General features: G+C 49.2%; 1 protein-coding gene across 2 annotated transcripts in view; it reads left to right on the forward strand.

The window, feature by feature from the left end:
• USP35 (ubiquitin specific peptidase 35) overlaps positions 1–12,420 on the forward strand; it is a 44,992-nt gene that overhangs the window by 17,221 nt on the left and 15,351 nt on the right. For both annotated transcript variants that reach the window (XM_019524440.1, XM_019524441.1), the window contains 4 exons: positions 1,368–2,064; positions 2,812–2,947; positions 8,510–8,639; positions 11,267–11,368. In XM_019524440.1, coding sequence (XP_019379985.1) covers positions 1,383–2,064; positions 2,812–2,947; positions 8,510–8,639; positions 11,267–11,368 — 1,050 coding nt within the window. In that variant the 5' untranslated portion in view covers positions 1,368–1,382. The remainder of the gene's footprint in view (positions 1–1,367; positions 2,065–2,811; positions 2,948–8,509; positions 8,640–11,266; positions 11,369–12,420) is intronic.

Raw genomic sequence — 12,420 nt, forward strand, 5'->3', positions numbered from 1 at the left:
CCCCCCCCCCCCCCCAACCCGTCACTTCTAAAGCAAGCAGCTCTGGGTTTCATTCTTGCTGAGAAACTGAGTGGCCCTAGCATGTGGCATAGGGACTACTGGAGATGTCCTAACTGGCCATGGAGTTGTATTCACTCCCACAAGAAACTGTGATCTCATTTCCTCTCACCTGTGCAAGCTCAGGTGCAGAAATACATGCAACAGATCTGCAAGAAACTGGTGCTTGCTTGGCTTTATGCTGATGCCTGCCAAGGCAGGGAGACTGGAGATATGGTGCGAGTCATTGGAAGCCGTGCAGAGGAGTTCTGGGGATGACCTGTAATGGCAGACTTCCAGGCACGAACAGAAAAATACCTCCAGTTGTGGGAGTCAGGAGGCCGTGAAAATCTAACAAAGGGCATCTCAAATGGGGTATATTTTGATTGGTGTCAGCACAAACTTCTCCTTAAGATTCATGTCTGGCAATCTTAATATTCTGGAACATAACCAATATGGAAAAGAGTAAGAGACCTTGAGTGACAACAAAGACTTTTTTTTTTTATAGCAGTTACTGGAGCTGAGCTCCAGGGGTAGAAGTGATGCTGATGGTCCTGCAGGTGAGATCTTTGCAAAGCTCTCCTAGTTCTGGCGGCTGGCCCAGTTATGCTCCGCAAAGACATCATGTGGCTTTGAGGTATCTCTGCAGCATTATGAGGTCTTCATCGCAACTTGGAGCAGTTTTGTGTGACTACACAGCAGCTATCCACAGCTCAAAGGGGCTGTTCCAGGAAATGGTGTGGATCTCTGAATATACCTCCTGTACAGCTGCGACAGCAAAGGGTTTCATAGGGCCAGTTGATACTATCCCGGTGGAGGAAAAGTCCCAGGGAACCAGGTTAGGACAGATTTATTGCTCCTTTATGCTGTTCCAGCAACACAAAGGCTGTATCTGGTCTGAGGATTAGTGCCCAGATCTCTTAATCGGGTCTGAGCTGTGCCTTTTTATTTCTTGATTTAACACTGTTGCACAGGGGAATAAGCAAAGCTGTTTGCCTCCGCTGTGACTCCCTGAGTAAAGGTTAATACATGTGGGTGAACCATGGGATAGAGGAAGAGAGCAGATTACCCCAGTGCATCGGCTTGCGTTAACATCAGAATTATGTGCATGTGCATGACTTCATGGTAGACTTTATACATTGAGGTATTTTATTATGATGAAGCTTTTATCTGTAGGTTCAGGCCCCTAAACCAAAGAAGCCTGACTTCCACAGGAATTGGAGTCCCGTCCTCCTGAAGTCAGTAGGGAACATGGGGGCTCAGTGACTTTGGGCTGTCAAGGAAAAGCAAGGGAGTGACTGAGCTAACATGCCTCTGTGTCGCTATTTCAGCATCTGAAAGCAAAGATGGATAAGATCCTGGAAGCCGTGGTGATGTCTTCATACCCCAACAATGTGAAGCAAGGACTTGTGAGACGGGTCATTGAGGCAGCAAAGCAGCCCATGGATAGCGAGCAGTGCTGGTCCATGCTGGAGCTCTCCACCAAGCTTTACCTCACAGGCGACACCAAGTACAAGAGGGAGATCGGAAAGGAGGTGTTGGAAGTTTATGGACACTACCATCCGGAGGAGTTTGAAGAGTTCTTCAATGTCCGCTTCCTCTTGAGCCTCCTCCAGGAGGGCTATGGGCCTCTGGGGAAAAGGAGCCATTATGTGCTGGATTACATCCACCTTGGGCTGCAGTTCGTCTTGGAGAGCCCGTCGGCTAATGATATTTTCAGCCTCTTGAAGATTGAAGTGCTCCGGAAAGTCTGCGAGAGGCCCGGACCCAAGCAGTGCGCCAAGATCGGTAAACTCCTCATGCAGCATCCTCAGTGCATCCCCACCGGCAAGCACCAGGTCTTGTTCTGCCAGCAGCTAATACGGTGCATCGGGCAGTTCCAGTGCATCTCGGAGGGTGAGGAGGAGATCATGGAGTTTCTAGACCATGTGAACAAAGTGAGCGGACTGCTGCAGAAAATCTGGAGAGCTCAGACGTCCGCCATCCTCCCATCCCTAAAAGAGCTCTTCACAATCATTTCTTCAACAGGTAAAAAAAAATAAATAAAAGGCTTCTTTGAATAATGAATGGGATAAGCCCACCTTTTAATTGGCTTCTGAAATGCAGCCCCCTCTGGTTGCTGAAACAGGTAAGCATGCTGCCAATGTAAAGGCTGATGGCTAGGAGGCCTTCGTGGTATTTGAGAATATCTCCCTCTTCATGGCTGGCCCCCAGTGGGTGAGGGAGCCTGCTACTTCCCCAACGTTCATAGCGTTCCTTTGCTTCAAATGGAAATGGCTTGTGTTTTGAATGCTGCTGGGAGCTGGGGCCTCCTTGCTATTGGAAACCTCACCCTTGGCCTTTTCCCTTGCACTGTGCAGATAAACCAGTCCTGTCCCATTGTGGCTTGCATAGAATAACTAGTGAGCACAAAGGTAGCATGAATTTGAGGAGGGGTCAGGGCAGCTGGTCTCCTGTTGGCCTTTGGGGTGGGCTTCTGCTTTGCCAATACCCAAATCAGTAGATTGCTGCCTCTGCCTCTGTCTTGTTCCTCGCTCCCAGAGTGTCTGCTGTGATCATACACTGATATCTGCTATTGCTTGAATGGAGTTAGGAGCCAAGGAATCCTTCTAGGAGGGACAAACATTGACTTGGTGGTGCTCTGCTGATCTGCATCATCATCTTTTTAGCGAGACAGGATTTAACCTTTAAGGTAGAAGAATTCCCACCCAGACTGGATTTAGGTGGTGACTAACAACTTCAGTGCTGGGTTCTCTTATTCATTTCTTTTTCCAGAGGAGCAGGAAGCTCCATCCAATGCCTTGGCCAGTGTGGTCCAGTATGTTCCTCTGGAGCTCATGGATGGCGTCATCAGAAACCTAACCAATGATGACAGCATAACCGATGCCCAGATGATGACGGCGATTAGTAGGTAGGAGATCCTGGAGGGGTAGGTAGGAGACACTTCTGAAGGGTCCTTGTGTGTCCAGAGAATGACCTGGCCATCAGTTACTTTCAGATATTCATCGTAGTTTCATTCCAGGAGTCTGGTTTAGAAAGGGATGCTTCTTTTTTTTGGTGTCCTATGCAGCCCTCATATTGTGGGCATCAGGAGTGCAAGAAACATTTTGATAACCCTCTGTGTAACTCTCCAACAAGGGTGGATCAAGGAGGGGAGCCCCACTTTTTTTTTTTTTTATTCCTGCTCAATCCAAACTTTAAAACCAACTGCCTGGGAGGGGCAGTGGCATTTCCAATCAGGCAGCTCTGAGAGAGTCAATTGACTTCATGGCTCATGATCATCTACCTGAGTCCTGCTAATGTCTTTTTCTTCTACAAGCATTAACAATCCTCCGTTCTTTTTAATGGCCTTGGTACTTCACTATTCAAACCATCCTTTCTTCTGCAATTTTTCTGTTTGTTGGCTATTCCTGGTAACGTCTCTCTGTTATAGCACAGCCCGCAGAATGCTTATATCTCTAGCTAGAAACTTTAACTCGGGTGTTTGTAATATTAACTCGGGTATAGAACTGACAATGAAGCATTGGAAACACCAGCAAAATGTACAAGAATACTAGATTTTGTCCTATGAATTTGAGCGAGAGACAAGAAGTGGCCAAAATTGCCTAGTTTCTTGTGGTTTTTTTTTTAAAAAACTTTTTAATATATTATCCAGCAAACTAATGCACATTCCAATAAAGTTATATTTGTTTTTTGCCTTGATATTAACTGAATAGTATACTGCTTAACCCCTTAAAAGCATTACTAAAAAAAGCTAGCTTCCCTTTTAATTGGAGAGAAATGTGTTATGTTAAAAGTGATGTTGCCTTTCACTACATGCGTCTCTCTCCCTTTTCAAAATTCTAGATCAAAGCATTCAGGACTTTGGGCTGCGGAAGCAATGTTTCCAGAAGTGATTAGGGACGTTAGGTGCCCAGCTTGGGACAGCTTCACGACTCTGTTTTCAGAAAACTTTGAGAATCCATTCTCTGAAAATCAGCCCCTTCCAATAGCCTCCAGCTGAGCACCAAAAATGTACAGAAATGCCTAAAATACAGAGGTCTATAAAGGAACATAATAAAGCAAAGCTGTACTGTTTCCTATTTCTACTTGCAGTTGAACTCAACTGCATCCCATATGCAAAGGGGCTTCTCTGGTCTGTTAGATCCTCTGTCTGAATCCAGGACCAGCATTCACCCTGCTGTCTCCAATCTGCAGCACCGTTCGTGATGGCTGCCTGTGTCTGGACCAACTGACTTGGGAGCTGGTCCAGAATACAGTGAATGAGCCATATTGGCTGAACCACATTGTCTGACATTGTGTATACATAGTTCAGGGAGGGCAGGGGATGTGGCCTTCGCCCTGGGGACACCAGACATCCTCTACAGGCCCATGTCCTAGGACTAAACTCTTTCCCACCTGCTTTCTTCGGAGCTGCTTCATTTTGTGGTCTCCTCTTATTGGGGGTACAGACACGTGACGCATCTCTACAATGACGTAATTTGCAGCCCTTTGATCTGTGCCCTGTTTCATGTTGCCAGACTTGCTGATGAGTGGAGCAGACTGTGGGCTGCTTTTGCAGCACTTCAGCACTGGGCAATGTAGGAGCGGATAGTAAGTTGAAACAATAGTTACCCGTGGCGGTAGGCAGAGGTAAGATTTTGAAAAGCAGGGTGTAGAAGCTGTGCCTGGCACTGCAGCCATGCTGAACCCCCAACTCCTTGTATGCTTCTGCCCTCAGTGGACAGACCCCATTGCAGTAGCAGCAGCAGGGAAATTTTTTGAGTCTCTGAAGCAGGTACGTATCCCCCCTGCCAACTATCAGCACCTGCTCCTCTCCCCTTCATTCTCGGTCTTCAGTAGGCTTTGCCCAGGCTGCAAACTCTGCCAGTAACACATCTGGCTGCAGAAAGGGGGGTCCTGCCCCCTGCTGCCACTGTCCCTGGCTGTCTTGGGGACATGAGAAGCTGCTCCTGCCCTGCTGCAGCCAGCACCTATCCAGGGTGCTGGGCTCAGCTGGGAACAGTAGCAGTGGTGATGCATGAGTTCTCCCTCCCTCCCTGTGCGTGCTCTCGGCTGGTAGGAGACACTCGAGGAGCCTGGGCAGGGAGCGGGTACAAGAAGAGGGACCTCTTGTCACTGGTGGTGTTCCCAGCCAACCTGGCACTCTGCACAGCTGCTCTTTGCAGCTGTAGCTGGTGTGTGTGTGGGGACCTCTGGGGGCGGAGGGGGAGCAGGGGCCTGCATGCTGCCACTGCTGCTGAGCCTGGCCCCTCACATAGCCACTTCCCACAGTCCCCAGCTGTCAGGGGTAGGTGCATCCCTAGAATTTGCCACATCCCCAGGTCAGCTGGGGATGGTGGTAGTAAGGGTGAATAGGTATCCCCTTGTAGTGCCTGGAGACATAACTAGCAGGGCAACCCCTGCCAGAGAGAGAGAGTGGAAGGAGGTGAGAAGCAATGCTGAGAGTTGGAGGGAGGAGGGGGACACTTACCTGTTTCAGAGACTCAAAAAAGTCCCCATCTGCTGCTCTTGCAACCTGGACTTTGTAGTAACCCCAGGCACCTGGGCTAGTGGGGAACCAGAGCCACTGGTATATGAGCTACACAGCAGAAGGAGGGGTGTGACCCCCCCCAATCACACTCCCCTACCCCTGGGATAGTAAGCTGACATTTTCTGGAGTTGTGGTCATGCAACGCACAACCTGGAACAACCATGTAATGTACTCCAGGGTATAGCTACTGCAGTTTTTTTTAGAGGTGACTTTACACAGGGGTTCGGTGACTTGTAGTATACTAGTGTAGGGCCATATGCTGTATGTCTGTTCCACCTTTCTGCTAGTATAAATGTGTCTAAATCTGGAAAGAAAGAGACAAGCTGCTCCCTGCTTTCCTCCAGTGCCTACACCGTCTCCTTTCCACTGCTTGAGCACAGAAGTGCCCTTCAGTAGCACGCAGATCTCTTTAAACTTGCCGGGGTGGGCTCTTTGTGCCGACTCCAGCAGTCCGAGACAAAGCCCCGGTTGTATTTCACTGCAGTTCCTGTCCTACGTGTTGTTTTCTTTCTCTGCGTTGGGAGCTACGCCCAGATGCTGCCGCGGACGCTAATCGATAATTCCGCTAAGAGCTCCAGCAGCTTCTAAAAATAGCTGTCCCAAAATCAATTACAGCTTCCCTTCTCAGATCCAGTGCAAGGATGAATGATGATGAGTAAATGATTACTCACTGCTAGCCAAACATTAAGCAGAGCCTGTGAAACCTAATTAGACTCACTGAGGAGCTGCGGGGAAGTTTTGGTGGAGTGTTGATGGGTGCTCCCGACAGCTACATTAATGCCCACCCTCCCTTTTGAGTGGGACCACTTTGAATAACACCACAAACAGGATTTTTGTGCATCGGTGTGTGTGCACACATGGAACCATCTTGTCCGGTATATTTAGATGTGTACACAAGGCCTTTAATCTCTGGGCCTGGGCGCACACCATGTTAATACTGACATAACTTATATAATTTTTGTATGCTAAATCATACTGGTGCCTGGAGTGGACAGATTACCTGTTTCCCTGGGGTAGCTGCTGCAGTAGGTGGTACTATACCATTTCATCACCAGGTGGTAGTGGTGGTCTGTTTGCATTGAGCGAATGGTTATCTAGAGATATAAGTGGACATGTTATGGCTACACCTGGCAAGGATTTTTGTGGGTGGTTTCTTTTATTGAATAGACTGCTTGGCTGGGGAATACTTAGACAAACTTTTGGGTAGCTCAGTACCCTTGCTCAGGTGATATCCGAAAGCTTGTCTAAGTTGGTTCAATAAAAGAGATCACACATGCCTTTTGCATATCTCCTGAACCATCGTGGCTACACCATCAATCTAACACAGCTATCACTGTCGTGTATATCAGTGTAGTTTTCCCCCTATGATTATATTCCAGATTTTAGTAAGTTAGGCTTTCCCCAACGTATGTCATGTGTCTGTCTTGTTTCTGGCAGTGTAAGCACAGGCTATACTAGTATAAACATATTGTGGGTCCAGGCCTCCAAATGCTTTAGAAAGCTACTTACATAGAGCAATCTAAGGAAGACACACGGGGTGGGAAGGCAGTAGGTACAGAATAATCAGCACACCCTACAGCAGTTATTGGAGAAAGGGATACCCTCACCAAAGACATTAGGGGCAAATGTCTCCTGCACACAGTGCCCTTGAGTCCTCTGTATCTCTGATATCTGATCCCTGCTGTTCTGATTTGTTCAGTGTGGCTTGGTGGATGATGTCTGTGTCAGATATAGGTGGTGCTATATTTATACGTACCCACAATTTCAGAAGTACTAGCTGAATTTTGGAAGCATCAGTTTTTGAGAGCCCAACTTATGACCATTAGAGGAGGGGTTTTAGGGGTGCTAAGCACCCACCACACCCACTGACTTCATCTAGAGGCACCTCTGAAAATCAGGCCTGCATATCTCAAAGCTGGGCACCCCAAATTGGTGCCCACCTGACAAGCTAGGCCTATAGCTTGCAAAGTGCTCTGAGAGCCTTCAGTGGGGAAGTTGCAAAATCTGATTGTTTCTACTGCATCAAGACTGGCAGTAAGGGACATAGGGGAAGGATTATTAGGGGAACACTGACTCTTAGTGCATTGAGGGGTTTAGTATTTGTGTAAAGGAGACAGGACCTTATTTTATCTGAAAGATCCAGGAGGAGGTCCATAAAGCATGAGTCAGTTTTTAACTGCATCATGTCAGCTCTATGGGTGCCTATACATGTCCTCCAGGGTGGGTGCTTTAATAAGAGCGGCTCTTGGGAGCTGCACCCCACACAGCCACTCCCCACAGTCCCCAGCTGTCGGGTAGGAGCATCCCTAGGATTTGCCACATCCCCAGGTCAGCTGGGGATGGTGGCAGTAAGGGTGAATGGGTATCCCCTTGTAGTGCCTGGAGACATAACTAGCAGGGCAAACCCTGCCGGAGAGAGAGAGCGGAAGGAGGTGAGCAGCTGCACCTGCAGCTTCTTGTGTATTCAGTATCCTGCATTTCAAAATGGTGGTGGGGACACTTTAACTAAAGCACATTTGACAAACTTTAGTTAAAGCAGCCCTGTCACCATTTTGAAACCTGGGACGATGGATATACAAGACGGTGCAGCACGCTGGAGCTTTCTGATTAGTGCCCGCTGGCAGACCTGATTAATCAAGTCTAATCAGAACGTGTCAGAGCACGTGTACAGTTATCCTGTAAGCCTGATCCTAAACTGCTTGGCGTTGATGGAAAAGCTTCCCACACCCTTCAATAGATTTTGGATCAAGCCCTCTGAGTAGCCACAGAGCATTCCAGCCTGGCCTGGGCCTTGAGCAAAAGCTGGGCTAGTTTATCTGGGGTCTGTTTCTTTATGGGCTGTCTCAGGGTCCAGGCCAAGAGTTTTATTCGGGATAGCGCTTAGATTGTGCATGGTGTATGCGATAGGTACATATTTATAGCATTTGTTTGCTATTTCAGGATGATCGATTGGGTCTCTTGGCCTCTAGGGAAGAACATAGACAAGTGGATCATTGCTCTGTTGAAGGGTTTGGCTGCAGTGAAGAAATTCAGCATCTTGATCGAAGTGACTCTTTCCAAAATTGAAAAGGTCAGTATGCCCTTCAGACATGCCTGTGAACCAGACATCCTCCCGCCCTTTCCCCTTCAGAAGGAGAGCTGCCTCTGCTCTAGCTTGCAACCGGGTTACAATTAGATGCGTGTCGATATCGGTGCTGAATCCGGTGGTTGAAGGGGCATCACAGAATATACTGTACCACTGGGGGGATCAGCGCGAGCAATTTATACCACTGCAGGCTATACCGATATTATTCTGTCGCTGTCTATGGACTGCTGGTTTGAAGCCTGCTTTGTGCAACTTTCCAAACAGCGAGTCTTACCTCCAGAAATGCATCACATGCATAAAAGCAGGAGGCAGTGTTGAGTGGATGGTGTAGTGGACTGGGAGGTAGGATTGTCCTTTGCCGGACTCTCACTGGCTCAGTATGTTATCTCAAGCAAGTCAATTAGAGCAGCATTTTCTTCAGTGTGTATGGATTTCAGAAACCTCAGGCCCAAGGCTGAGGGCCTAGTTTTCAGAGGTGCTAAAAACCTAGATCTTCTATTTCCTTCAGTGACAGGGGGTGGTGGTACCTAGCACTACCTGAAAATCAGGTCCCAAACATCTCCAGCAAGACACCCCAAATCAGTGGCCACTTTAGAGAATTTGCCCCTCTGCATCAGTTTTCCTCATTTGTAAAACAGATAATTACTAATTGAATCTCACTACAAAAGTACAAAGCATTGTGGCTACCTGCCTGTGCTCCCACTACCTCCCCTCGCACACCAAAGAATTGGAAAGGAACATCACATCTCCTCCTCTTGGTCTTAATTCCTTGTATCGTTATGGAGTAGGAATAGGCATAGCTTTTAAAACCTGGGGGGTCTGGGAGCTTTGGGGATGGTGGTTCTGGGGGCTTGTAGCCCAGCTTCTGCAGCCTTTGCTGTTGTCTCTGAAATTGTGACATGATACTCTGGGGGATGTGGTTTCTAGCCCTTAGCTTGCTTTCAAAGCCTGTTTGTCTGAAGGCTTGGGAAGAGGCTCAGAATAGCCGGTCAGAGCAGCACTGCTTTGCCTTTTTATGGTGTCTCCCATCCAGAGGCTTAGCCTGATGGCAGTGCCCGCCAACCTGAGCAGGGACGGGTTCATGACCATGCTAGGTAAGGTACGCGTGTGTCACAAAGGAAGTCTCATTGCAGGTGAAGAGAGACGTCAGGCTTGTACAGCTAGCGGATGTGGGCAGGCCAGTGTGTGAGGGGAAGGGGTCTCACAGGCACACTGAGGAGCAGTATTGGCACGCTGGAAGCGTAGTATTCAGCAGCCCTCTGAGAGATGGGAGGTGTTGTGCTCCCCTTGCAGGGACGTTTGAGAGATGGAGAAATCAAATGACTTGGCACACAAAGTCTGTGGCAGGGTCAGAAATAGACGCTGGATCTCCTGGCTCTTCATTTCCTGGTGAAAAGCCTGGAGACCTTTCTGTCCTGGTCATCTACTGAATCTGTCCCCGAGTCTGCCCTGGGAGCAGGGGGGGTCTCCTCAGCTTCGTTTTTTGTTAAGACTTCCCAAGCTGGGTCTCAGTGGCACGAAGTCCACTTACTCGTGGCTTCCCTGTCTCCTGCCCTGTCCCTTCCTTGGTCTTCAGCTTGGCAGGGGCCCTTCTCCATGCAATTCTGGACCCTAGGGCATGCTCCTTTCTTCCCCAGCATGCCTGCTTAGCAAGCCAGCCTCTCTCCTGTGGCCCCTGCCTTATCCTGGAGAGAGAAGGGAGGATAGTTGACACATTGGCTGAGCCACAGCAGGGTCCTGCAGTCAGGGGTGGAAGGCAGTGGTCTACGGCCTTGTAGAGAGAGTAAGGAAACGCTTGCAGAGAGGAGGATAAAGAGCTGCCCCACTTTGTGCTGTGCTCTGCCCCCTGCAAGTGGAGGGAGCTGTCCCAGCCCCCATGTCCAGCAGTGAGCGAGCAGCTTCAGTCAGGCGACAAAGCTCCAATACGGAGGTCCCTTTCCTCTTGCAACTGCTGTCAAACCCTCCCATAGACTCGCATCAGTCTCTTCTCCTCTCCCTCTTTTTGCCACTTGAATCTCTTTTTACAGTTAGGCCTCAGGTAGCATAAGAACCATCTCCCCTGCTGCTCCTTGTGGGTAAGGCACTGCCCCAGGGCTCAAGAGAGCTGAGGACCATCCCTACCTCTGCCACAGGCTGCCTGTGACATGTGGGCAAGCCACTTAATCACTGTGCCTCAGCTCCCCAGCATTTCTGCTTCCTTTCTCCCACCCTCATGAAGGCAGGGATTTTCTCTTGGCAGCACCAAGCCCAATGGGGTCTTGGGCAGGCTGAGCTCTTTAGGCCACGCTCTTAATATTGGAGCCTTTCTGCTTGTTTGCTTCATCTTCCCAAATCTGCAGATATCCCCCATGTCCATGACCTGTGGCACCGTAACTTCCCTCTCCCTCAGCTGTTGTTGGCTCTGATTCCAACTTTCCCACCGGGTACCAAGCAGGCCTTGCTTTACTTACCTTATTGGACCTGAGCAGACCAGAGAGCCTCCACCGTCATGTAGAGGTGTCGCTACGTGGGTTAATGAGACCCTACGCCCCCATGTTTAATATTGTGCCTCAGCAGCATACATTGCCTTGCACTTCTGCCCTTCTCGTGTGTTTTTTTTCTCTTCTCTACAGGTCTTTTCCAAGCTGCTGTACCCCATCGTGAGGGAGGGGGCCCTGTCTGTCCTGCAGTACATGCTGCTGAGTTTCCAGCACTCGCACGAAGCTTTCCACTTGGTAAGGCTGAGTCCAGACTCGCACCTGGAGGGTGTTGCACTGAACCCAGCAACGGGGTGTTTTAGTGAGTGGTGGAGCAAAGGTAGCCAGGGAACGGCCTGGGAGCAGGTACTCTCCGGGCCCAACGCTCCCTGGATCATGGCTCTAGAGCAAACCCTCCTCCCTCTTTCTGCACACTCCAGACACCAGCTGGCTTCGCTGCCTCACTTCCAGGCTCAGGTGTGTGCTGAGTGGGTCGTTGCAAGCAGCACTCTCAAAGGCACTCTAGAAGCAGTGTAGATATCCCCTAGAAAACTGCTGCTTATGGCCAGGGAGTCTCCAGCTTTTTCTGGTTGCCAGGATATGGTCCTATTTGTGCACATACAGCCCAGCTTCCTTGGATGCCCCTCTGGCAGGAGGCACCCTGGTAATGAGTGCTGCTGTGTGTGGGGCCCTCTGAGCCCAAGAAAGAGTTGGCTGTGAGGGGATGAGCCGGCGTGCCCCAGAAGGAAACCAGAAATGAAGAACAGAATGAGGTTTATACCTCTCCCCTGACTGATTCCCCTTAAGGTTTGGAAAGTAGGGGCTAGCACTATGTAACCATCCAGATCTTCCCCCAGTGTAAATCCTAGTTCCACTGAAGCCAGTTTACACAGCTGGGGACTGTGTAAACTCTCTCTGGGGTCACCCCACAGACCTTAAGACTGACCATACACTGGCCATGCTGTGTAAGCCTTCTCCACAGTGTTGTCAGCTGTCTGAGCCCTGCCCTAGAGGACTGATGCAATGCAAAGCAGGCAGAGCTGTATCTCCATCACCCATGAAGTCCATCTTTGGAAGCTGCCTGGCACAGGCATCTTTGTAGATGTGGGAGCAATTTCTTTGTTCCTTTCTGCTGTGAAGTCAGCAGAGGGAGCTTGTGAGCTGTTGTCTTGGACTTGGTTCTATACAATCGGACCTGTTGTGTGCTTTGGTTGTTTTTGGAGTGGTTGTTCATTTTTCTTATTTTGGGGGCTTTTGGGTAATTTTGGTTTGCTGTTTTAGTTTCTTTTTTTTTTTTTTTTTTTTTGAAA

Source organism: Gavialis gangeticus, unplaced genomic scaffold, assembly GCF_001723915.1.
Source record: "Gavialis gangeticus isolate Ggan-Ray unplaced genomic scaffold, GavGan_comp1, whole genome shotgun sequence".
Taxonomy (NCBI): domain Eukaryota; kingdom Metazoa; phylum Chordata; order Crocodylia; family Gavialidae; genus Gavialis; species Gavialis gangeticus.